At 46.6% G+C, this 26,700-nt stretch overlaps 3 protein-coding genes across 13 annotated transcripts; 1 reads left to right on the plus strand and 2 right to left on the minus strand.

Annotated features, from left to right (window-relative positions):
* The first annotated feature begins 3,127 nt into the window (after positions 1-3,127).
* On the plus strand, positions 3,128-4,259 carry LOC138225246 (fish-egg lectin-like). Its single transcript, XM_069184774.1, has 3 exons — positions 3,128-3,375; positions 3,552-3,894; positions 3,982-4,259. Exons 1-3 carry the CDS (start codon positions 3,270-3,272, stop codon positions 4,121-4,123), a joined length of 591 nt encoding a protein of 196 aa, XP_069040875.1. The 5' UTR covers positions 3,128-3,269; the 3' UTR covers positions 4,124-4,259.
* Positions 4,260-12,309: 8,050 nt separating this feature from the next.
* On the minus strand, positions 12,310-17,177 carry LOC138225237 (maestro heat-like repeat-containing protein family member 1). 6 transcript variants are annotated; one of them, XM_069184758.1, is made up of 9 exons: positions 17,007-17,177; positions 16,503-16,651; positions 16,228-16,348; positions 15,368-15,556; positions 14,982-15,131; positions 14,605-14,676; positions 14,185-14,281; positions 13,615-13,680; positions 12,310-12,536 (listed from the first exon to the last, which is right to left on the minus strand). In XM_069184758.1, exons 1-9 carry the CDS (start codon positions 17,088-17,090, stop codon positions 12,454-12,456), a joined length of 1,011 nt encoding a protein of 336 aa, XP_069040859.1. In that variant the 5' UTR covers positions 17,091-17,177; the 3' UTR covers positions 12,310-12,453. The 6 variants fall into 6 exon arrangements, with proteins under 6 accessions (XP_069040859.1, XP_069040860.1, XP_069040861.1 ...); XM_069184759.1 differs by having other exon boundaries at positions 12,447-12,536; positions 14,117-14,281; XM_069184760.1 differs by lacking the exon at positions 12,310-12,536 and adding an exon at positions 12,547-12,739 and having other exon boundaries at positions 14,117-14,281.
* Positions 17,178-17,346: 169 nt separating this feature from the next.
* On the minus strand, positions 17,347-23,064 carry LOC138225235 (maestro heat-like repeat-containing protein family member 1). Of its 6 annotated transcripts, none has more exons than XM_069184749.1 (11): positions 22,508-23,064; positions 21,625-21,722; positions 20,564-20,706; positions 20,081-20,215; positions 19,705-19,867; positions 19,382-19,480; positions 19,091-19,218; positions 18,641-18,787; positions 18,139-18,231; positions 17,726-17,848; positions 17,347-17,614 (listed from the first exon to the last, which is right to left on the minus strand). In XM_069184749.1, the coding sequence occupies exons 2-11, from the start codon at positions 21,713-21,715 to the stop codon at positions 17,423-17,425; spliced, it is 1,314 nt and encodes a 437-aa protein (XP_069040850.1). In that variant the 5' UTR covers positions 21,716-21,722; positions 22,508-23,064; the 3' UTR covers positions 17,347-17,422. The 6 variants fall into 6 exon arrangements, with proteins under 6 accessions (XP_069040850.1, XP_069040845.1, XP_069040849.1 ...); XM_069184744.1 differs by having other exon boundaries at positions 22,129-23,063; XM_069184748.1 differs by having other exon boundaries at positions 21,625-21,858; positions 22,129-23,063.
* Between the last annotated feature and the right edge of the window lie 3,636 nt (positions 23,065-26,700).

Consider the following 26,700-nt stretch of genomic DNA (forward strand, 5'->3'; position numbering starts at 1 on the left):
GGATCACTGACTATCTGACAGGCAGACCACAGTCTGTGAGACTTCAGAACTGTGTGTCTGAACAGGTAGTAAGTAACACAGGGGCTCCTCAGAGACAGTTCTTTCTCCGTTCCGCTTCACCCTCTATACTTTGGACTTTAAATACAACTCAGAGTCATGCCACCTGCAGATGTTCTCAGATGTGCTGCAATTGTGCAATTGTGGGGTAGGCATCCTCTCATGAGACACCAATAAATGTAGGGGTTTTGTGCATTTACTGGGACAATTATTAATTGTAGCATTAAGTCACAAAATGATTCTTTGATGGCTATTATAAGACCGACCCAGAGGGATACTCAGCAACGCACACACGGATACTAATACACCACAATACATTTATTAATACATAAAATGTGCATATAAACATAACAGATCTTATTGTGAGGGTTAGCAGAATACAAAAGGTATATATTCAGTCATGAAGAGTTACAAACCAAGAGGGACATACGTTCAGTATATCATTCATTTAGACCGTTATGTAAATAAACTTGGATTACAACTTCTACACTAGATACTCAAAAGCAAGTACATCACTCATAGGAATTAAATTGATATAATCTCAGGTTGAGGTAACAATTGAATTCTCGAGCTGTAATGCAGAATGTTGAATACTCATCCAATCTGTGTGGATTCAGATCTCCCGCGGACACAAACAGCTGCAGGCTTGTTGCTGTGTCCAATCGGCGTTCTCTGGCTCGGTGCCAGGCAGTGCTGGTTCAGCGAGAGAAAAGTGGGAGAGATTTCTGCTGCGGTGTTCTGCTGATGTTCTCTGAAGACTGGCTAGTTAGTGTTGGCTGAAACTAGCAGAGTTTGTCCACAGGAGAAAAGTGACTGTGGGTCCAAGCAGGTCACACTCTTTAGACAGGAAGAAGACCGGTTCGTTCCTGATGTAGCGCAAGTCCTGAATCCACAGATTCAGCTGTCCACAGTTCTGACCGTAGTTCACTTGTTGAAGTGAAGTTCTGACTCTCGGACACACTGGCCGTTACGTGGTGGTCCGACCTAAGTCTGAGGATGTCCAGGAGGACCTGAGTCTGAGAATATCCGGGAGGCGCCCCGAGGAAGCCCTGTGCTGCCTATTTTACTTGGAGGAACTACGGTCGTTCGTTGGTTGAAAGTTCTGTGGGCATTCGAGACCCACGTGGGGTTAACCTGCCCTACCAGTTCCTGATTGGCTGAGGATGGTTAACAATGCACTCTGACCTTAGGGTTGTAAACAACTTTGAATAAGACTCTCCCAGACAGTAAGGCGCAAGAGATGGCCATTTATTAGGGTTGCTGGAGAATCTCAGCTTTTAATATTTATATTTGTATTTTAATAAGCCTTGCCGCTACAGTGGGATGTATCAAGAATGGGCAGGAGGAAGAGTGCAGAGGAAGAGGTCAGCAGCTTTGTGGAGTGGTGTGGGGAGAACCACCTGCAATTGAATGTAACAAAGATGAAGGAACTGGTGTTAGATTTCAGGAGGAAAAGCGTCAAACATACTCCTGTCTATATCCATGGGAGTGGCGTGGAGATGGTGGACTCGTACAAGTACCTGGGAGTGCACATTGACGATGGAATGGTCTAAGAACATCGAGGCCATCTACAAGAAGGGTCAGAGCCGACTTTACTTCTTGAGGAGGCTCAGGTCCTTCAATGTATGTAGTAAGATGCTACATATGTTCTATCAGTTGGTGGTGGCGAGTGCCATTTTCTACGCAGTGGTAGAGGCCATCATGGACAACGTCTCCCATCCCCTCTATGACATGCTTGTGAGATTGAAGAGCACGTTCAGCAATAGACTGATCGAACCACGGTGCGACAGGGAGCGCTACAGGAGGTCATTCTTGCCTTCTGCCATAAGACTGTACAACGCATCCACTGTGTGTCTGGGCAGAGGCAACATTGACAGGGACCTGTTTCTGGACTGAACAGTAAACTGATCCAGCTGTTCTTTTTCTTTTTCCCGTTTAAAGACGTTTTTGGGCAATATATGCCAGGGACCAGTGCAATACATTTATATTCATATTTATATTGTGCAATTTGTGTACTGTTCTGTTCTTTGTGTGTTATGGACTGTGAGTAACTCTTCGTAGTGCACTTCTCACTGTACTGATTGTACTGTATGTATAGTATTATTATTATTGTATCATTCGTTACACTGTTGCTGTGTTGTCTGTGTTAAGCTGCAATTTTTTAATCATGGACATAACCTTTTACATACCTGTAAACTATTTTGAAAAGCCAGGATGCCTTTCTAAATTGGCAGCAAACTGGTCCCTGTCTTGGAATTTTTTCAAAGACGAGCCAGGAGAGGTGTTCTCATTCACTCAGTAAGGCATTTATTCATATTGCGCAATAGGGAAAAACAGCAACCACCAGTCTGTGCAGCAAGTGAGAGCTGATTTTCAAAGTAAAATAGGAAAAGGTCCCTTATTTTATACACTTAGCTGATGCAACACCTCAACTTGTTTACTTCATTATGGTAGGTTGGTAAAACAAAGACAGGCGAGACTGTAATTTTCCAGTCCTTATAGGTCTTAGGCTTAGGACAGAGAAGACAGCTACGTGCAGTTACCCATCGCCTTTTTGCTGGGACGGAGATCAACATATTCTTAGAACATCCCATGGCCTTGACTCGCTGTGTACAATCACACTTTGTTCTAAGAATCCAGCTGCTTTTACAACACAGCTCTGCCCGTAAAAAGACATATTTAGGATAAAACACTTTTTTTCAGTAACTTTCCATTACATCCCATAGAGAAAATCCACATGGAAGACATGCAAGCTCCACACAGCAGGAAATTCAGTTGGACATCAACCCCAGGAACTGTGAGGCTGCAGTTCTTAATCCACACCACTGTGCTGAGTGTTAAGTCCATGACATGGATGTTTGTGTGCTCTTGAAGTTCTGCAAACCTTTGATTCTGTGTATGGAGCTCTGTTCACTTGTGGTTGTTGCTGATTCATTAATGCCCTATTGGCTTGTTTCTTCTGTCCTTGTATACTGACTTAGTCCCTCTGTCGGATGCTCATGATCCTATGTTGCCCTCAGCTCAGGCTGCTTTTAAGTGATCATTGACCCAGTGGTGTCCTCTCCTTCCCAGTGTCTGTGGCTGAAGCCCTGCAGTGTCGGGCTGTGCCTGGCAGTCTGAAGCAGATAGATGCTGGTGCTGGAAGGGTGTGTGGAGTCGACAATGCAGACAACCTGGTCAGCTACCAGGGCAACAGCTGGGTCTCTCTGGCCATGAAGGGGAAACATGTGAGTGTGGGGCCAGCAGGGCTCTGGAGTGTGAGTGTCGCCAGCCTTGTGTTCAAGTGGCTTCGGGGAAAGTGGATCCAAGTACAGCCAGGTGAGGCTGCAGCTGATCTATATGGGTTAGAAATGATGGCTTTCAAGTTTATCCATGGTTAGTGGCTGCTTTCAGCCAGAACATCTTTCATTCCTCAAGTGTTCATGACTTAATACTGAGAAATGAGCACTGCACTACCCCTGCTGAGAACAGCTGTTTCTTGCTCTCCTCTGCAGGCTCCCTCATCCAGATTGATGCTGGTGGAGACAAGTTCGTGGTTGGTGTCAATGCTGCCAATTCCATCTTCTGCCTGAACAGCGGGCCTGTGCTGCAGTATGCTGGCCAGGGCAACATCCCCTGGATTCCTGTTGTGGGCTCCCTCAAGTACTATTCCTGTGGGCCTTTTGGCTGCTGGGGAGTGAACAGGCTGGACCAGATCTTTGTCAAGCTGGATGTGAGTGGGGATTCCTGCAGAGGCTCTGACAGGTGGTACCCCATTCAGGGCTCCCTGTCCCTGGTGGAGGTGGGCTCAGATGGCAGTGTGTATGGGGTGAACAGGAATGGAGTGGTCTTCAAGAGGTGAGCTGGGGGAGGGTTTAATGCACATGGTTGCATGAATGACTGTCCTAATTCTAGGCTGCTCTAACCCTGTTCCTTTTCCTGCAGGCTTGGTGTTGATGCCTGTAACCCCTTTGGCAGGAGCTGGTGGGCTCTAAGGGCAGCTGGTGTGGCCAGGCATGTGTCCTATGACCGAGGAATCCTCTGGGTTGTGTGCAAAGATGGCCGAGTCCAGAGGTGCCAGGTCTGAGCAGCCTGTGTGGTCTGGTCCTGAGTGGAAAGTGACGGGCATGAGTGGGCTGCATGAAGGGTTCCGAGTGGAATGAGGCATTAATGCCCGTCTTGGGTTTTCTCTGTGCTGCAATAAAAATGCCTGAAAAACCCTGTTCTTCTGTGGTGTCTAATTCTGTAGCTTCAAATTGGTTAATGATCTTAAAACCAGTCTTCCTGATTTAATGAGGAAGACTACCTGGCATGTCCCATTAGGCATTAATATCCAGACCTGAAAGCCCTCTACTCACATGGCTCTTTGGCTGTAATAAGATAATGAAACACCTAGTCTCTTTCCACAGTGGCTTAGTCCCAGTTTTGTGCATGACTGGATTAGCTAGAGTGCCCCCATGTTTCTTTGGGAGCATCACTGATCGGTCTTTTCCAGTGGCCCTAAACAGGGATGTAAGTTGAGGCTGTGACTGGGGTCCTCAATGCCTTCCACTCTCTTAACCCTAAACCACTTCAGTGTAACACTTGTTCCCATAATGTGTCAGTTCAAAGCACTTGGTCTTAACTTTCTATTACATCCCTGACTATGTTGACTGGGTGCTTTTTTTTTTTTTATACAATAGTTCGTATTCATGGTTGAATACTCACCTGAGGTTTAACTCAGGTTTAGGTGTGATACTTCATTGCTGTAACTAGGTGAGTGGGATGGGGCTTGGTGAACCTGTACAATTGAAGATGCAGTTGCCATATGAATACCTACAACACATTACAAAAATAACACCTATTAGTACTTTACCAAGTTGTGTGTGTGCATTTGTAATCAAGTGAAGCAGTATTGTGTACAGTCCACTCAACTGTGACTTTTTTCAGGCGATTGTTTACATTTTTACTTCCTTACTTGTAATTGGTTTTTCCATTTATCTTTCAAAATGTTAATTTAAACTTTTAAAGTAGGCTGAGTATGTAACAATTGCTGATACAATGTCATTGAGATTTACCAACTGCAACAATATGGTTCCACACCGTACTTTTGACCACACTTTGTGAAGTGACTCCTGTTTCCAGACAGGAAGGTGAAGGTCATACAGTAGAGTTGTTGTTGCCCTTCAGGATTTTCAATACATAAATTGGGCCCCTGAACAGTGCAGGACAATCACGTGAACCTGAGAATGTATCTGGTCACTCTTCACAGTTTGGGCTGATTCCAGAACAAAAACTTTGATGCAACAGACAGCAAATTTGAAATGAAGCATTACTAGTGGTACAGTTTTTGTATAGCATCTCCTTATTTAAATGTTACACTTAACTATGTATCCTAACAATATTTGCTTTATAATTTTTCCCACATTATCCCTCATCTCGTTATAGTCCTACCCGTCTGTGCTCAGCTTTCTGACCACTAGGTGGCACTGCTGCTTGGCTGACTGGCCTCTGGATAGACTTCTCTGGGATCTTCAAAAAAGCTTTGATATTTTTAATGAGAAACATGAAAAACAGACAATAGATTAAAAATCCTCAAATTTGCTGCTGCCTTTTTAACAGTTTTCTTGTTAAGTCAAAATTTGCAACAGCCATAATCACACAACAACAACAAAGCTCTATGTTTTTAAATATATTGAGGAAAAGGGCCCCAGATCTCATGGCATGGCTCCAGATTGCTTGTGCTATAGAAGCAATTTTGTTCAGCCACAATTATTCCAAACGCCAGTGCTGATGGTTAATGTGAACATTGTCGCTGAACAATCAGAGAGTGCTAATTCAGGGTCTGGGGTATATTCTTCCCAAACACCTTTGAGTACCACTGAAATATTTCTACCCAAAGTTTATATAACTTGGGGCACAGCCTTCAGAAGATCTGCACCTGTCACATAAAGGAGAAACACATATATCTTCAATTTAATTTGAGATTTTAGTCAAATTAGTTTTAAAATAATGCAGTCGACCTACGATCTTCTATTGCAATATCTGGTGTCTAACATTATTAGAGCACCAGTGGATATTGTTCTAATCCTCGTTAGTTCCTGACATCAGGTGTCCTTCATGTGATTAACAGACAGCTCTGTGTGCCTAGAAAAGTAGGAAACAAACTTTGATATTAGTTGTCTAGAGATGTGAGGTCATTGCACAAGATTGTAAAACAGATCAACTCTTGTAAATTGAACATAGAACAGCTCAAATTTTCAAATTGAGAACATCTTGCTTAACAATGTGTCTGACCTGTAAATAAAAACGCATGTTTGTGAGAGGTCAACACTGTGGCATATTCTGCCTGAACCTCAGCAGTGAGTTAGTGAAGTCTCTGTTGATCCCATGTGAGAGCTGGTCCACAGTTCTGCTGGACTGATGTCAGTAGAAAAGGTCTTGTCTCATCCCAGCAGCTCCCCAAATAAGCTCACAAATATAGACTTGACTGTGGCTTTGAACTGCATATAGAACTAATGGTGGCTTACAATGAGCTGAACAGCTGTACAAGTCACTGACCAAGTTACTGAAAGGAAATATCTTCAGTAAATAATACTACAATATTTATGTTTTAATAAATATTTTGCTTTCTTGTTCCATGTTAACAGACAACAATATGTGAAAATGTTACTGCAACGGAAAAAAAATGCAGATCAGGGGGAATTTCAAGCTTTTCAAGAACAATGGACAGCGCTTTGTGAAGAGTGGCAAATCTCTGTGTCCTTTGTGAGAACACTCTTACTGAAAGAGTGCAATGTTAAAAGCTTTTGCATGTGTAAAGTATAGACAGTGTCTCTGTATGTTGACTTTTTCTTTTGCAATACTTTAAATTGGATTATTATATGGTATTGTAGCCTATAAAATAACTTGTCCTACAGTATATTTATCCAACAATGTATGTACAAGACTCTTGTAAAACACATTGTGCGAAAGAATTAATTGATATTGATACTCTCCATGGTTACACAAACAAAAGGTGGTGTCAGAGGTTATATCAGTCTGAATGGAAAGAGCCTCTCTGGAGTATGTATCAGTAAGACACTGAGTTCAAGCAGCAGCCAGGTAAGACTACAGCAGATGTGTATCATTCAGCAGCTGAGCATAAAGCATGTTAGATGAGTGACACCTGCAGGAAAAGGAAACCTGTTTGCAAGAGGGAGTTCTTTTCCTTCCACCAAGAAGGCGCCCTGGAAGACATACTATTCTGTACAGTTGTTGAACACATTCCATTCTGAAGCACAGATGAGCTGTGTATTGGGCAAAGTGTAGTTTAGTTTCTGCCATAAACCCTCAGATGGAGGAGGTGGATAGAAATGCCCAAGCTACAACACCCAGCTCTACTTGGGAGCCTCGTTGACTAACTCCTGAGTAACAGGGCTCTATGCAGCTGATGTTTGAAAAAAATGCTCCTTTGCTACTTGTTATGATCCCCGCTTCCCTGTTGCGAAGACCACGCTGAATTAGGCAACCTACCGGATCACTAATTCACCACCACACCACCATCTCATTATACACTGAAGCACAGTCTTCCCTGACCTCCTCGCTCGGAGTCCATGTGAGCTTTATTATTGCTTTTCGCTTGTTCTCGTTTACACCTCTTTGGCTTGGAACTGCTTGTCCCTGTTGGACCTGCGGTCTCTGGATTGCGGAAAGTACACTCCTCGGTTTCAGACTCCTGGCTTTCTGCTTTGAACGACGGCTCCTGGATCCCGGCTTTGATTTAGGATTTCTGGTGTAGTTTTTTTCGAATTGCGGAAAAGATCGGTTGCAAGATTCTTTTTCAGCTCCCGCGTTTATATTTTGTAATCTAAAATATATTGTAGGGCCCTCGCCCGGTGGTGAGGATGAAGCACACCTAGGCACTCAGGGTACCGCGAAGCAGGCTGAGAGTTGTAGCCGGGGGGAGTCTGAGGGTCAGCACAATGACCAGCAGCTGACCCTGCTGATGTAAATAGTGTTATAGTAGCTTTAGTGTCCTGTGTAGCTTTATAAGTCTATAGCCTGTAGTTAACGAGTTACCACCCTAAACTGTGTACGTTTTCCGTCGGTCTCCTCATGTGTGCATATATTTTGTGTGGTTTCGATAGCAGAATAAAGCAGTCGCTTTCTCTTCAGTCAAACTTCCTCCTACTGTAAATACTGTAAAAAGGCGCCGTCCTTTGGATGAGACGTAAAGTGAGATCCTGACACTCTGTGGTCATTATAAATCCCAGGGCATTTCTTGAAAAGAGTAGAGGTGTTACCCCAGTGTCCTGACCAAATTTCCCCCTGGCCCTTACCAATCATGGTCTTCTAATAATTCCCATCTTAGAACTGGCTTTATCACTCTGCTCTCCTCCCAACTGAGACCTGGTATGTGAGGAGTGTACTGGTGCATCATCTAGGTGGGGCTGTACACTGGTGGTTGTGTAGGGGATCCCCATTACTTGTAAAGCACTTTGAGTGAAGTGTCCAGAAATATATTTTTTTATTTATAAGTGTAAGCAAATAGGCTAGGATTTGAATACTGAGATTGACTCGGCATCCTGAATATAGGGTGAGAGACTGTTCCATAAGATAGGGGTCCTGTAACCAAAGGCTTTACAGCCAACTGTTATTTTATTAATTCATAGAATATGAAGATGACCTGCATTCTGTGAACTAAGCAGGCGACTTGGGTGGTATACATTAATAAGTGCCATTAGAAAGACAGGTGTCTGACCTCTGAGAGCCTTGTAAGTAAGTACTGTGTAGAAGGATTTTGAAGTCCGCCCTGTACCTGACAGGAAGCCAATGAAGAGAGCTAAGTATGGGGGTTATATGGTTGTACTTTCAGCTCCTAGTAACGATTCTAGCTCCTGCATTCTGAATTCGCTGTAAGGTGTTGAAAGTGCGATATGTGCTCCCTGATAGTAGGGCATTGCAGTAGTCTAACCTGCTGTTACAAGAGCATGTATGAATTTCTCTCTGTCTTGAGTGGAGAGGAACTGCCTTAGTTTTGTGATATTTCTTAACTATAGTAAGCATGTTTTAGATACTGTTTTAACATGAGAGTTAAATGAGAGCCTCGTGTCTAATATGACGCCTAGGTTACGTGCAGAGTCTTTGAGGCAAATTTTTAAATCCTCTGAGTTAAGTGCTGAAGTTATAGTAGTCCTGTCAGTATTTTTGCCTCCAAACAATAGAACGTCAGTTGAGTAACACGTTTTCACACATCCTAATCTTTACTTCATTAATGCAATTAACTAAAGTGATAAGAGAAGAGTTGTCATTTGGTGTAAACAAAATGTATATTTGAGTGTCACCAGAATATGAATGAAAGTTAATATTATGTTTTCATGTTTTCCTTCTCTCGCGGCAGCATGTAAAGAGAGAACAATATTGATCTAACAACCGCTACCTTAAATTGATCAGGTACAACACCTGATGCAAGGGACGTGTTCATCATACTAATTATAGGTCCTGCCAGTACTTCGAGGGAATCTTTGACTAGCTGAGTGGGGATGGGATCTACCGGGGGGTCTGTACACTAAAAGAATGTATGTAGATGATTCGGGAGCTATTTTAAGGAGCATTGCTTCAAATGTGTGAAAGTCATTAATAGTTTTTAATTCAATTCTCAGAGACTCACTGAAGATGGCTGCTAGGCCACCTCCATGCCCTGAGCAAAGAGCTTTCTGTAAAAAAGTTTCGCCATTAGGTGAGACTTCAACTAAAGGAATAGTGTCAGTGGGTCGAAACCAGGTTTCTGTTAGTAGGCAGAGGTCAGAGTTGGTGTCAAGAACCATATCATTAACCAGAACTGATTTGTTGCCTAGTGAGCCAACATTTAACAGTGAGCATTTTATGGTAGTTTCATGTTTTAACTGATTTAGGTTTACCTTCCTTTAGGTTTAATTTCCAGTGGAATGGAAATTAAATTGTCAACACAGGAGCCCCTAAAGAAACGTCTGAATTCTAATCTAGGTCTAGTGATAGTTGCAATACTCTGTCTATTCACACTCATAGCTGGTTCTGGATAGTAATGTGATTGATGGGATGCCGTGTGGTAGAGAACCTGGGTCGGTACAGGAGGTGAACTAGAGCTGGGAGTACAGACAGCACGCGATTTAAGATCACATGGCTGAGGCCTGGTTGGTGCTCTTAGTAGTCAAGCAAGCAGCTTCTCTGTTATATTTTGGGATAGAATTAATGATCCCCTCTGGTTAAGGTGGAGACCGTCCCATTTATAAAAGCCATTCCCAAAAAATGTCCCAATTATTAATAAAGGTTATTCTATTGTATGCAACCAGCGATTTAGGGAGTATAGCCTACTATAGGGTATGTCCCCTCTGTATAAGATTGGTAAGGGACCAGACACAACTAAATTCCGAAATGTTTCTTTGTGCTCTTTTGCACATTTATATCATTTGTTCCAGCGTGAACAACCAAGGTGGAAGATTCATTACTGGAAAATGTGTCTAGTTTCGCCTCAATGTCAGAAACTCAGGCCCCAGGAAGGCATTTTACAGAGACCACTGCTTTGTGATGGTTAGGATTTCTAACATTCCTGATTATCAAGTCGCCAATTATGAGCACCTTTTCTGCATCAACAGACGCACTGCCTAAAGCAGAGAACCTATTGTTGAGTCTGACTGGTGACTGGTGTGCAGGGGGTCTAGTCCTTGAGCTCTTAGACCCCTGTCTGCGACCCAGGGCTCACGTGTGGTTGCTGCTGGTGCCGGCGCTGACCTGGAGACAGCTGGGCCAGGAGGGACTGCAGCCACTTCTGAAATGACTGAGTGTTCTGACTGAGCTGAATCTATCCATCCCTCAACCTGGTTAATATCTAATAGTGTGCTAATGCACCCCTCCAAAACGGAATTCTGTCCTACAACTCTACTATAACTAAACGTTTCTGGCATTTAAAATTATCAACACAGTGAAGACGTGAGCTGGACATGGCTTCACGCTCGTGACAAGTCAACGTATTGCTCACAGGCCAGCAGCAACACTCACTAGGTACCACAGAACTCTCTTTTACCAACTTCTTGTACTGGAATACAATCCACCTCTGCTAACTGGCAGAATGGGGAAATGAAAGACGCAAGGAAGTCCTGCACTTCATTAACAGAAGCGACAATTCATTTCTCCTGAGATCTGCACTCTGTACATAGTCTTCTAGTGAATACAAAACACCCATAAGTTAAGAGGCTTGAACTCCTTCCTGCTCAGAGTCATGTTCACACAGTAATAACTCGATCTGCCCAGGAGAAACAACACTAGAACAATCCGATCTGTGTGACCGAGCCTCAGCACGTCCCTGCCTAGTCCAGTAAACAGCTATGACTCTTGAATCCGCAGTGGAAAAAGAAGCTCAGAAGGTGAGATTTTTTCTTCGCTTCGTACTTGAGCTCTTTAAGTCAGTAAAATTGGAACGCGCTCCTGACTGCCGAATGTTACGTCACAATCCTGGTGCCACTACGTGACACATGCGCATAATCAGTGATTACAATCATTAATATTATTAATTGATTGAAAGTTATTATACAACTTAGTATTCTTCCTGCTCTCCCCACAAGCAAATGGTTCTCTTATTTCCAGTGTCAGTTGGAAAGTGTGTGAAGACACAGAGCAGCGCTTCTTCTTTATGACATGACCTCAGACATGCGTCTCCCCACGATCACTTCAGAGTGCGGCTTCCTCCCACTTTCCACAGACCTGCTGCTTTGTCTTTCACGCTACACCATCACCGTGGCTTTTCCTGATCATAAAAATCTCCAACCAAACCAAACCAAGACAATTCATGTTCATTTGCTGCACCGATTGTATGAAAGAATGATCTAGATTTGCAACAGACAGATCTGTCTGCTATACAGTGCATTATAATGTTCCTACTTGATTCCCTCACACACAGACCTCGTGCTCTCAACAATCTGTAAAAGCACATCACACTTTCAGAGCAGCTCGACTCCCAGCACACTGCAGCAGGGCGGCGGTGTGAGAAATCCCTGTGGGCCAGGAGAGCCAGAGACCTGCCGCTGTGCCACAGGAGGTCAGCGGACTGATAGGTGGACAGACTCGCCAGTTTGGGCTGAAGCTGAATCACCTGAGCTCTCCTGCGCCCCTCTGTCTCTCTCCTGCACTTCACTGCTCTGTATTCTGTACTTCTGTGTGAAACAGCTTGTTTCCAGCTTCTCCTGTCTGAACACTTGCAGACTGAAGACAGAAAAGCGCTTCATACACTTCAGTGTTGGTTCAGCACCATTCATACATTCTGGAATGAAAACCAGCTTCTGTACACGTTGTGTAATTTATTTAAACACAAAGTTGTGTGTGGAGGAGAGAGAGAGGTGTGCTGTCTGGTCCAGAATGAGCTGGGGCACCCAGGTGTCTCTGCAGTGGCTGGGGAGGGGCGCCCCGACTCCAGAGTGCTGCTCAGGGCCGGGTGAAGAGCCCCATGGCTTCAGCAGCCCTCTCCCGCACCTGCGGCTCTGGGTCCTTCAGCAGGACCCTCAGATCTGCGGGAGGAAAGAGACGAGGCTGTTACTCGGGGTCCTGCAGCCCTGCTCAGCTCCTGACACACAGCTGCAGTGCTGATCCAGCTCTTGCCCAGCAGGTGTGAGTTAGGAGACACTGTGCAGAGCAGCAGGTCTGGACCTCATGCAGTGGGGTTAAAGAAGGAGTGTGAGATCCTTTCTGTGTGACATCTGTGTTCTCTTCACTGTCAGAAGGAACAGTAGTCAAAAATGTCAAACTATGAAGCTGGAAGAAACGGCCACACTGTAATTCACAGACCGCACAAGTCTCTAAAAAGAATAAAATAAAGCAGAGCTACTACAGATGTGCAATTCCACAAAAACCTGCTAAACAGGCCAACTATACATTTTTCATCTCCATGCTCTGAACTTCTCAAAACTTTGTACACTGGGTATCTATGGTGTGAGAGGCTACAGCCAGAATTTCTGGTTAAACAGACTCTAAAATACTAAATACTAACCCACTGAAGCTAAGCAGGTGTGAGCCTGGCCAGTAACTGGATGGGAGACCTCCTGGGAAAAACTAAGGTTGCTGCTGGAAGAGGTGTTAGTGGGGCCAGCAGGGGGCGCTCACCCTGAGGTCCATGTAGGTCCTAATGCCCCAGTATAGTGACGGGGACACTATACTGTAAACAGGTGCCGTCCTTAAGATGAGACGTCAAACCGAGCTCCTGACTCTCTGTGGTCATAAAAAAACCAGGGTGTTTCTCGAAAAGAGTAGGGGTGTAACCCCAGCGCCCTGGCCAAATTTCCCATTGGCCCTTACCAATCGTGGCCTCCTAATAATCCCCATCTATGAATTGGCTTTATCACCCTGCTCTCCTCCCCACTGATAGCTGATGTGTGGTGAGCGTTCTGGCGCACTATGGCTGCCGTCGCATCATCCAGGTGGGGCTGCACATTGGTGGTGGTGGAGGGGATCCCCATTACCTGTAAAGCGCTTTCAGTGGAGTGTCCAGAAAAGTGCTATATAAGTGTAAGCAAGTATTATTATTAATTATTATATACTGTACAAGAACAACTGGTCAACATACTGGACACAAAACACAAGCATCGTTACCTCGCTGAGCTCTTCTCAGAGCGAAACAAGAGCAGAGTCTCCTCTGCAGCTGCTGCACTTGGAGGCCTGAAACACAGAGGGGTTGAACAACAGAGCTCCTGCACACACAGCACCACACAGGATACTGCACCAGCGCACACTGCCAACACTCTGAATGGAGAGCAGCTCATGGAAATGTGTTTCCTGGTGACATTGGTAAGTCTGATTAACCTGCCTCATTACTGACAGAAAAATGCATTTCAAACACTAGACAGACGAGGCTGAAAGTGGTGCCCAGTGTCCTGCTGCCGAAATGAGACTACTGTAGCTAGACATACTAGAGCCTTCTTACTAGAGGCCTTTTACTAGTGTGACATATCAGAGCCTGAGTCCTTTGAGAAAACCCCAGTGATCAAACACCTTCAGACTCAAACCTGTTTCAAGGGAAACCTACAGAGTAGCGTTTTAATGCTTGAATTCCCATCCCGGCAATACCCTCATCACTAACCACAGCACAACTCACTTTTACCAGTGGAGCATCATCTCTACACTGAGCCTCAATCACTCTTCTCATTGTCACTGAGCTCTTACCAATGAAGATGGCAGCACTTTCCCGAACCCAGGCCCTTCTGCTCTGTGCACCCTGGAGTGCAAGCCTCTGGGCCAGGCTGAACTGCCCACTCGTTATCTGGACACAGGGAATATTGCAGGGCAGTGTGAGACAGCACGCTACTACTGTACAGGAGCCCCCATGTGAGAGACAGCCCTCCATTACACATAAACACCTCTAATCCATCTAATGAGAGTGTATGAACTCATCAGCACTACTGTGATTATAATCTGGATATAAACTGCTACTCACTGTAATTAATGCTCAGTGTAAGCCTGGTTTAGCACAAATATATTTCCTAAATCTGACACAAGTCTTCGTGTGTTTGTGTCCCAAAAGCAGGGTGTGCTCCCCTCTCTCACCAGCAGCCCAGAAGCCAGCCCCAGGAGAACCTCACTCACCAGGATCCTGCACATCTCCTTCATGGACAGCACACATTCCAGGGTGAAGTGCTGTAGGACTGTCCAGCAGGCCTGGGGAAATCCACATTGTCAAAACCAGTTTATCTTGAAACAGAGCCCAAATTAAACAGAAACTACACAAATGTCACAAAATAGAAGCCAGCCCTGAAACCCTTTGACACATCCTTGATAGTAACCCTCTGAATGTTTAGATTTCCAGTCTACAAGTTCGTACTGACTGTAGGGTTTTTTTTCTTCACCAATTGCAAAGCTGGTCAAACACTGGATAGGTGACAAGTATCAATATCAAAGAAGGACGTGAGAAGACCCATAGTCCCACAGGCTCAGCCCAGCCAGCGGCAGCTCTGTGTCTTTACCTGGATGATCTCTGGGCTGGGGTCAGTCAGGTTCAGCAGCACGCTGACCAGGGAGCTGTGGACCTCTTTGTTGAGCCGGGCTTTCTCAGAGCCCAGCCTGACCAGCTGCCCCAGCAGAACCACTGTGACTCTGCGGACCTCCGGGCTCTCCTGTAACACAGACACAGGACAAGAGGGAAACTTTACACACAGACACGCACAAACTGTCACCACTTATTTTCTCCTCTCAGGGCTGGAGTCTGACCCCACTGTAGCTCAGTAGCTCAAAGAACAAACACTGTAATCATGGATATCCAATTGATTACAATTACAAACGTTATATTTAAATTTAATAGACAAAAACAAATGACACAATATTTGAATAAAGAACATCTTAAAAAACTTACACTTTCCAAGCAGGGCCTGGCTCTACAGTACACAAAGGGCACCAGTGCTTTGGCTTGACTCTCGTCCGCGATGGACAGGACAGTGATCAAGCCCAGTAGAGCCCGCAGAACAACTGGCTCAGCTGGGGTCTCCTGCTCTGTCAGGGCTGAGCTCTGAGCTGCCAGCTGCTCCTCTGTGTGTCTGTGGATCTGAAGACAGGAGGACACCAGTCGGCCTTCATTCCCAGTACTGCTGGGACAAGGGTTACACTGAGGGAGGGTCATGCTGGTCGCTGCTGGTCAGCAGAAGGGACAGCTAAAATTGACGTGCTAGCCAGCCACATCTGAAGATAATTGTCCACCACGCCTGACTCAGGTGGTTCAAGCTACACAAGCCCTTGGTCTGGCAGCGCTCAGGAACTCGGCCAAAAGTCTCAAGCTTCTCCCTGTCTTCCGACTTTGCTCCTCGGATACTGGCCCCTAGCTTCACCCTGCCTTTGTTGTCTAGATTACCCTCTTGTGCTTGTGTGCTGTGTCTGTCTGTTTACAGACTGTGCTTATTACCATCAGCTCTGAGTTTGGAGTTTGCTGTGTGCTGAGCCTCTGTGTTCACCCAGCTTTGATCTGGCCTGTTCTGGACGTGGCTTTGGGCTGCTGGTCTGCACCACGCTTTTCTGTGCTCGCCAGCCTGTCCCTGTGCTGCAAACAGGGAGCTGTTTGTTCACACAGCCGCTTGCCTGTTTGCTGGTGTCTCTCTGCCTGCTCTTGGGCAGCGACATATTACAGGGAGACAGTACCTCCGTGCTGTAGCTGTCAGCTGTCTGACTATCTGTCCTCTGCTCAGTTAGAAACACCAGCAGATTGGCTCTATAGTCACTTACATCCAGTTCTGGATCATCCACCTTCATGTCCCTCATCAGGCCGAGATGATCAGCCAGGTCCTTCACGGTCTCCGAGACCACCTGGCTGGTACTGAGGACCTGCCACACCTCCGAGAGTGAGCTGTAAAATACATCCCCAGCTGTCAGTGCAGGGCTCTGCATTCAAACTCATTCTCAGAGCTAAAATACACAAACACTGACGCCACAACACAGTGCTGTTGTTGTGATGCTTTTATCATTGCAAAGAGCTTCTCACTGTTAGAATTGTGCTCTACCTCTCAGAGGGAGAAATGAGGGTCACTAGGGACTGGATGGTCTGTCTGAGGTCCTGTGCAGCCAGATATAATATCCCCTCCCTCAAACTCTCTTCCAAGCTGTCATCCAGAGTATAACTACTGCCGAAGAATTGCAGCAGGTCAAGAGCCTACAGGGAACAAGAACAGCAGGTCAATCTCAGACAGATCACATGAGCTCTGTTACACTGACTGTTGAAGTTGTCCACTACTGCCCCTTTGTTGCAGTTCTCAGTGCTGTCTTCAGAGACAGGACACAGGATCATGTCACTAGGTGTGAACAAAGGAGTCATTTTTCTGAATACTTCTGGAGCAGTGTTTCCAAAAAGCTAAAAACACAACTGTATTGATCAATAGCAAAACAGTTTCCCGTCCAATCACTTCTCAAAAACTATCTGTTCTCCGATTCACAGTGACAGGATACAGCTTGTCCAGAGCATCCGTGTGGGAAAACAGCAGACAGGCGACTGCGTCAGACACACTGACCATCATTGTCGCCAGGAGCTCGGCCTTGGCAGGGAAGCTGGGAGCTCCGGAAGGACTGGCGCTGCGCACTGCCTGTGCCATCATGCCCACACTGCGGCACAGGCTCAGTCTGACATTGGGCTCCTGCAGGGGGACACACAGCAGCTCACTCACTGACAGCCCAGACGCCACCTCACCTCCACCAGCCCTGGACTCTGATGGACACTCACAGCCTGGACAGCCTTGGACACTGTATCCCTGTGTCCTCCTCCCCAGAACAATCCAATCAGGTTGAAGTATAATTAACAATGTCTACCCAGACACTGCAGGAAAGTAGCAGAACAAATAAGGAAGAACTTTTGCCTGAGAGTTGATACGAATACCTCCCTGCGTTAGAGAAGCACATTAAAGAATGTATCAGTGGTTGAATACACTCTTCAGACAGGAGCTGTGAGGTTCACTCTGTCAGGTCTCTTGTTCTTAAAGGAGGACATGTTGCCTACCTTCGTGATGACATGGTGTCTCAGTCTCTCCATAAAGTCAGTGTCCATTCTCTGCAGTAGATCCTCTGCAGGTGCTTTAAGTGCAACGTGCCCATAGCACAGAATCAGGGCACAGGTGAAATCACTCTGCAGTAACAAGCATGACAATCCAGATCAAGGTGCTGAAACTTGTAGGTAGAACCTGACATTAAGAGCAGCTTCTGTTTGTCTGTCAGGACTCTGATGCAGTACACCTACCCTAGAGCCCTGCTCATTGCAGGGGAAGGCTGGGTCAGTCAGCTGGGTCTCCAGTCTCTTCAGCACAGACAGCACCACATCCAGGTGCACACTGGCACACAGCCCCATCAGCACTGCCAGATCCTGGGACACCAGACAGGCATCAGAGCACTCTTACAACACCCACAAGGGCATCATGCACACTCTCTCATGGACTGCTGTTCTAATGCCATGATAAAATGAGCCGAGTCATCAATATCTTTCAACTGAATGAATAATGGCTTCAGCAGTCAGATACACGGCACTTCTGTGTTGCCATGAGCTGTGGAGAGGGGTAGATCACAGCACTGAGCTGCTGTCATTGATGAGGCTCCTGAGGGCTTCACTACTGTAACGTCTCTCTGTGCAGGTGAGCGGGCTGCTGTCCCCATTACCTGGGCGTGGACCATGGTCAGCAGCTGCTCCAGCTGGGATTCCAGCACTGGTCTGGCCTTCGGCACTGCTGCCCCCACAAGCACACTCAGACTCTGAAAGAAGAGCACGTTGGAGTCAATCTGGAGAGGCACTGCTGCTTCATCAAGAGGCCTCACTCTCTCAGTGTATGCAATAACACATTAGCATTAGGATTTTGGTAGTTTGATCACACACAAAAATCTGACAGAGCAGGATAACGCCTCCCCTGGACTCTACCCCTGGCAGATCCATCTTGTTCACACCCTTCCACAATCACATGGGGCACCACAGACCATAATCCTCTTCTGCACTGGGCCTCACCAGCACATCACTGGAGCTTGTGGACAAAGGGACACTGGGAAAGTGCTACTAGTGATTGTTTCGATCTACAATTTAAGGAATCAAAATCCATTTTCTAAAAGAAACGGACCTCGCAATCCACAACCTGTACACCTAAAGGCCCATTGTCGGTCACAGGCCTACCTTGTTGATTCTGGAGTAGCTGATGTCCAGCTCAGCTGCATACAGTGGCTGGAAGGCCTGTAAAACTGCTGGCAGCTCACTCTGAAACTTCTCCTCAGGGAGCAGGCAGCACATAGCTGCCAGGGCCAAGACAATGGCCTCCGTCACCTTCAGACAAAACACAAACACCATCATCCTCAAGGAAAGGATACAGTCACAGGAAAGCAAACTTGTCTAAAACCGCAGACAGTTAGAACAGCTTTAAGCAATGAATAAAACCTGCTTCATAAGTACACCCTATTCAACTTTGCTTACTGTGATCTGAACCCTAGACCCTGATACCCTTCCCTAATACCTGCATGGACACATCTTTTCTTGGCATTCAAGTCCATTCTTTCCTCCAGAACATCTGAGAATTCAGGATGATTAATAAGATGTCAAATAACCTACACTGGATTAAAGATCCCATACCTTTGGCTCAGAAGATGGCAGCCATCTGTGCACTACATCAAAACTTATGATGACCTGGCTTGAACAGCCCTGAACACACTGCCCGGGACCCTGGAATTTTGCCCAGCTCTCATACAGGCCTTCCAATGCTGACAACACAAGAGAGGAACAGCCTGCTACACTCCTCAGCTACATCAAAGCAGTCCTGTAGCTCAGTGGGAAGCGGTCTGAACAGGCCTTATCAGTGGATTGCCAGTGGAACCAAGCATTGATAACAACTGTCCCCCTAAATGAGACAGCTTGCACACTTACCAAAAGCCATCATTGCCTTCATTTTATTAGTCACAGCAAGGGGAAGAACAGGCACCAGCAGGTCCAGCAGTCTCACTATATCCCTTGCTATGTCACGACCTTCAAAGAAAACACATTTCACACTGGGTAGGGACCAAGGCTCATGATAACACTAGAGAGTCAGAAGCGGCATGAGTAACAAACACTGAGCCTTCATAATAAGCTCATGTATCAGGGCTTGAATGGACAGATACGAGCAGTATCATGAAGTTTGAAATACAACACAGTAAAAAATCTGGAATATATCTGTGCAGATCACACCCCATTAGCAGCACAGAACTTACTGCAGTTGCGGGAGATATCTCCTACAGCATTCAGCAGCGTGTGGTGAGGGAGCACTCCGGGCTGGAAGAAGGACAGTACCATATCCATGGTACTGTCGTAGTGGTCTCTCACCACACAAATGACTATGTTGCTGGCTGGCTGTTGCCAGTCAGGCAGCCATTTCTGAAACAACAGTAAAAAGAGATCAGAGTGACTTGGGAGTCGATAGTATTGGAGTTGAAGCTGCAGCTTGGATCAAGCCAATGAGCACACAAGTTAACATACAACGATTTGTTACCATTAGATGTAACAATGTGTGCTACAGGCAAGGAAACAGACCACAGCACTGCAGCAAGACAACAGTTCGATAGATTGAAATTAAAGGGATTTACATACCGGTGACATCGTCATCTCATTCAAGGCCATCGAGACGGTGCTCTTGGCCAAGGACTCATCCAGATGCTGCGCAGATGTTTTGCGCAGCAGCTTCTCCACTGCCTGGAGGACAGCAGAGCGATGGGCAGTTGTCACCTAGAGCAGGGAAGAACCAAAGCCAGGGGTGAGACTGCTGCTCTCATCACAGCACCAAGAGTGTCTGTTCAAAGGCTTCTCCTTCAGGGCCAGTCAGCCTGGCCAACGGGCACTGAGGGTGAAACAGCAGAACCACCCCAGCTCACCACACGAGGGAGTGGAAACACACAGAGAAACCCCAGCCTTCCACTCAAGCACATCTGTCAAGATGACAACACGTTAGGGCTTACATTCTGACTTATAGTTGTAAGAAAAAGCAGAGACAGTATCTTGGAGCACACTGGGCTCCTGATTAGTGCGTTTGCAACGACTATGTCAGGAGGTGTGTAGGGAGCTCCTTCATGTTACCTGGGGGCTCTCGAGGAATCCCAGGATAACTGGCAGTGTCCCCTTGGTGTTCCTCTGCAGGAGGGAGAGCAGCTCTTCTATCAGGAGCTTCCCAGATTCCTCATCAGAGCTGCTCATTCCCTCCAGAACAGCCAGGACCTCATCTACAGCAAACACACAGACAGGGGAAACACTGGTGTCGCCGCAGCACAGACTTCTAGGGAGAAAACTCTTAAACTGACCTGTTGTCTGAGGGACCTAAAACCCTGCTGACACATGTCTGAGAATTATAGAGATCAAAATGATTTTTGATGCACAGCCCGTAAAAGCTGGGACTCTTTCACCCCAGAGAGGAATACAGATCTGCTCTAAGGGCAGGAGGCTTCAGAGTGCAGGGTTTTGTTTTCGTGGTCCTGAATAACAGCTGCAGCCACTGACACTTCTGAACCCTGAAGAGCCCACAAACAGAGCTGCTCTGTGGGTCACATCAGTCCTGTTAGCAGCTGCTCCTCCGCAAACAGAGGATCTCAGTGTTGAAGAAGAATCAGGCAGCAGCTCTGCTCCCAGGTGGAGAACCTCCTTCTGCTGCTCTAAGGGGATTAGAGCCTCTAATTCAGCGTCTCTCACACCCAGTCAAAAGGACTTGGACAGATCTTCATCAATATACATTTGCTTTTCCCAAAGTTACAATTAAATGTAAATGAAAGAATAATTGCAGTACATCACTCAGACACAGCTCATTTCATAACCACTGTGAGTTACTCATTTTCAACACTTTCAATGGTTTCATACCTTACATGGATGTTAGTCTTCTTAAAAATACTCTCATACTAAATTATTTTATATCTTATTATTTTAGCTTATATCTTGTTTATTTTTGCTCAAATCATTATTAGTTGAAAAGATGAGGAGACTGCTGTTGCTTTCCCTGCCTCGAGCTGAGGAGACCTGCAGGGTGACATCGAAGAGCCCCTCAGGTCAGTCAGCCCAGGGATGGAGTCCCAGTGGAAAGGGAAGCCAGGAGTCAGTGTGTGGGGGGACTGGCTTCAGGGGGCACTGGTCTAGATCCAGCTGTGTCATACCTGGCCCGGGGCACTGGCAGCCTGTGCGCTGCACACAGGAGGAGAGCCACTTCACCCTGCTGGGCTCACAGCTGCACTCCTTCGGGCTCATCTTGGACCTGTCAGTCAGCCAGTAGAACAGCACAGTGAAGCAGGGAGCTGGGCGGCGCTTCTCACACACTGGGAGTCAAGGTACTGCTGACAGGCCAGTGCAGACCCACTAGACACCACAGAACTCTCTCTAACCAGCTGGTCCTACTGGAATACAACCCAACAGGCTGAAGGGCAGACACGGGATATTGAGAACACAAGCAAATTCTTCACATCAGTGAAAGCAGAGACAGGAACAGAAGCAGCAATGAATTCCTGTTCAGATCTGCACTCTGGGATTTAATAAAACTCCAGCAGGTTAAGAGCTTTTAACCCCCTCTCACTGAACACCGTGTTAACACAATAACCGCTCGATCTGCCCAGGAGAAACAAGAACAATCGGATCCGCGATACGGAGCCTCGGCAGGTCCCTACCTCGTCCGTAAACCACCAGGATCTTCAGTGAAAAGACAGAGAATATTGACAAGCCGTGTCGAGCTGAAGTGTTTTCTTCGCTACGAGCATCAGCGCTGAGCGACTCAGCAGCACCGGAGCGCTTTCCCGGACCGCAACTGTTGCGTCACAATCCCGATGTGTCGACGTCATGCTCACGTTTAATAAGTCATTATAATCACTATATTTAATTATAAAATTACAATTTTATATGCTTTCTGATTTTTCCCAACTCTACCAACAGAAGCACTAATTGTCTGATTTCCAAAGTGTCAGCCGGAAAGTTTCAGAAAACACGGAGCGGAGCGTCTTGCTCACGATATGACGTCAGACACCCCTTCCTCCCTCCATCCAGACTCGCCTCTCCCTCCTCTCTCACACGACTCGCTCATCAGGGCTTCTACTGTCACTCCAGTCTCCTGCCAGACCTCTCCCAGACACAGCCTGCTCATTAGTCCTCCTGTGACCCAGACTCGCCCTGCAGATCTGCTCTCCGGCTCCTCCTCATGGTCACTCCGCTCGCTCACGCACAGACCTTGTGCTCTAACCAGTCCGCAGCGACACATCTGGTCTTGAAGCAGCTCGTCTTGCAGCGCCCTGCAGCAGCGCCACGGTGTGTGAAGCCCTGCGGCCGGGAGCAGCAGAGACCCGTCGCTGGGCCGCAGGAGGTCCGAGACTGACGGTCCTGCAGACCCGCTGGTTCTCATAGCGGCGGAGCGGGGCTGCAGGTCTGCCCTCGGCTCTTCTCCGCAGTGACAGGAGGCAGAGAGAGCCGCGCCTCAGGAGCCCCACACGCCTCCACAGGGATCAGCCGCAGGGAGACGATCGCTCCTCCGACACACAGCCGCTCACAAATAACGGCTGCGCTCCTCTCGCGCCCTCAGCGGAGCGGGCAGCCGCGAGCCGGAGCCGGAGGAGGCGGAGACGCCGAGCGCGCGGACCTGCGACTCAGCCAATCAGAAGCCGCTATCAGCAGGGGGCGGGGCTTGAATGAAGAACAAGAATACAGTAGAAATATTTTATATTATTAATATAATAATAAAACAGATGGATATGAAAATACGTGTCAGATACACCATGAGCTGGAGCCATTTCTGTGTGAAACAGCTTGTTTCCTGTCTTCATGACAACTTGTCCACGACATTCTGGATGAAATGAAAAAGAACTGAAGTTGAATCGTTTTTTTCCTCATTTGACTGAAACCCAAATGGCTGGAGGTTTAACAGCAGGATATGCAACATGTGTTTCTTCCAAGTGGTCATTTTCCTTCTGCTTCTAAAACCAACTGAACTCTGATAATTTTTATTTTAAGTACATTCATTTCACCAGAAGAGTAGTATCAAAAAGCAGCTGCACATAAAATAAGCACTTCTGTCAGAACTCGTCAGTTTCATCTACTGCTGAACAGGCAAAGTAAGCTTTCCTGCAGGCAGTCACTTTCAAGATTCAAGATGTTTTATTGGCCATATACAACAAGTGTGTTGGAATGCCTACTCGTTCAGCTGTACCCAGTAACAGTGGAGGAAAAAGAAATAACAAACAGACATGGACAATACATTTAGACAATAGACATTATAACACACCCAAGACAGGACATAGTGCAAACAGTGCAGTACCTTAAAGTGCAGGTGCTAATTTGAGCTGTTTATGATGCGGACTGCCCTGGGGAAGAAATTGTTTTTGAATCTATTGGTCAGTGTTCTGACACTGCAATACCTCCTACCAGAACCCAGGGGTGAAACCAGATTGTGGCCAGTTTAGGTCCCAGTTTCTGTGAGACACCCCCAGACTGTCCTGATCTGAGTCTCCTGTGGGACAGGTGGTGACTCGAGTTTGGCAGCAGAGCAGCCGTGTGCTGGGCTGATTCCTTACCTTGGCCTCGGTCTGGCTCAGAGCCCTCAAGCCCAGAACAGACACACTGATGGTCACACGCAGCTGGAGATCCGCAAACACTATCAGACCGATATCCACTCCCTGCAAAAGCATCTGGAGACAAAGCGAAGGAGACCGTGAGTGAAGCTGAGGCCAGCCTCACACTGTGAGCTGCAGGTGAGGCTCTCCAGGCCTGCTTCTGGTGAGCCCTACTGTAGCTCAGCCCCAGTCCTGCTCCTGGATACCCAGGGCGTCGGTGAGGTTTCCAGGGGTCTTCGAAGCAGCAGCTCCTGAAGAGCTGGAAGAAGCTGTAAAACTGGTCCAATTAAGCCAATAATGAGCTAATTGAGGTCACTGAAAGTCCAGCTGGACTGAAATCCTGCAGACACACAGGACTGGGGACCCTGGTCACAGGTTTTCATTCCTGCTGAGCTCTTAGTGTATCGATGGAGCCGTTTGCTGAGCTGATCAGCTGAGACTCCAAGTTAGCTCTTCGATCGAACATCTACAGCCCTTTAAGCACCTGAAAAGGGGAGTAAAACACCAAACGGAAGAACAAAGACAGACAGAGAGAAGCAGCGAAAGGGAGGTGGATTTTGTCCTGATCAGTTTTGGGGACCAGATTCTGGCTGAGAAACTTGATCGTTTGTTATATCAATGTTGTAAGAGAGCTTGCAGTTCCGTTATTTTAGGAAACTCTGATTATGGAAACATCTGTCCATTTTCACTTCATCCAAATTAGGGTCACAGGGAGCTTGAACCTGTCCCAGCAAGCAAGACGCTTGTCAGGATACACCCTGGACAGGACACTAGTCCACTGCAGGGCAGACTCACACAAACACAAACACAGACACGCACACTTGTGGTAGATTTCAGGAGGAACAAGGTCAAACCTACTCCTGTCTACATCCATGGGAGTGGCGTGGAGATGGTGGACTCGTACAAGTACCTGGGACGATAGACTGGAATGGTCTAAAAACATCCAGGCCCTCTATAAGAAGGGCCAGAGCCGACTTTACTTCTTGAGGAGGCTCAGGTCCTTCAATGTACCATTTTTTGTGCAATATATGCCAGGTACCCGTGCAATACATTTATGTTAATATCTATATTTACATCTATAATTATATTCATATATGTGTTCATATATGTTTTATATGATTTGTCTGGGTCCTGTTCTGTTCTAGTTTGTTCTTTGTGTGTCTGCACTGTGAGTAACTCTTTTAGTGCACCTTCCCTGTACTGATTGTATTGTACGTATTGTATTATTATTATTGTATCATTCGTTACACTGTGGCTGTGTAAAGCTGCTGTTGCACTGCAATTTCCCTCATGGGATCAATAAAGTATCTATCAATCACACGCTAAAACACACTCACAGACACACACACTCAAACACACTCACAGACACACACAAACACAGACACGGACACACACACACTCAAACACACACTCACAGACACGCACACGCTCAAACACACAATCACAGACACACACACTCTCACACACACACTCACAGACACACAGAGACACGCACACACTCAAACATGTCACAGAGAATATTCCCAGAAGCCAGTTACCCTACCTGTACATTTTAGGACTGTGGGGGGGTGGGGGGTGGGAATGGAGCACCTTGAGGAAACCCACACAAACACCGGGAGAACATGCAAACTCCACACAGAACCCAGGGCCCCAGCACTGTGAGGCAACAAAGCTGTATTTAATTTAAAATCATTTCAGCATTTTGAACAGTAAAGGTGAATATACATCCACACCCACGCACACAGTACTCACTTGTATCTGTATCCAGGGAGCTGTGCTGCAGACAGTATTTACAGTCTTTCCTCACAGCTAACGAGACATGAGACACATTAATGTTTAGTGCACATGCAAGAAACAGATTCATGTCAAAAATGAGCTCTTGAAACATCAATCTGAGCTATCTGAGCAATCCAATGTGTTTTATACAACCAAACTGACCTAATCAATGAATTAACAGCTCAAATTCCAGGGCTGTTTGACACGGGTCCGAGAGAGGAAACACTCTGGTGGAGAAGCTGTCCTCACCTCCAGATATAATGAACATCCTCAGCTGAGACATCAAGCTGAGACACTGGCTGTGTGGGTGTGGAAACTCTCACTGGTACTGATCGCAAGAGTGGGCGCGTTCCCCTTGGTGCCCGTTTGGCTGCTGTGTGTCTCTCAGGCTGGTCTCCAGTCCCTGGTGGCAGCACTGGGCCTCACCCTTCCTGTGAAGCGCTTGCTGAAAATGTGAGGCAGCTGAAAAGAGCTCTTCCCATTCACACGATTCTTATCATTTGTGCACCAATAACACACAGAGGGACAGGAGCTGTGCTGCACCAGATTCTTCCAGGAGGAAAACACTCAGCCAAGGTATTGTACAGGTCAGAGGGACTGAACTGCTCGCCCTGCTAGTTCCGTCATTCTCACCAGGATCTACTCCTGGGGACTGCTCACCCACACGCTGCCTGACACTGTTCCACTGGGGCTGGGGGTCCTAACAATGTCAATGTAGTTTACAGGCATGTTCTTGCAGGTGAGAACCCCTCCATCACCTCATGCATCAGGTCCATCTTAAGCAAGACATCCCAGTGATTCTCTCAACGTTAGCGTGCCAGTCCAGATTTAAGAGACGAGTGCCTGAGGTTCAATCTGGAGCTGATA

This window comes from Lepisosteus oculatus, chromosome 27 (assembly GCF_040954835.1).
Source record: "Lepisosteus oculatus isolate fLepOcu1 chromosome 27, fLepOcu1.hap2, whole genome shotgun sequence".
In the NCBI taxonomy this organism is placed as follows: domain Eukaryota; kingdom Metazoa; phylum Chordata; class Actinopteri; order Semionotiformes; family Lepisosteidae; genus Lepisosteus; species Lepisosteus oculatus.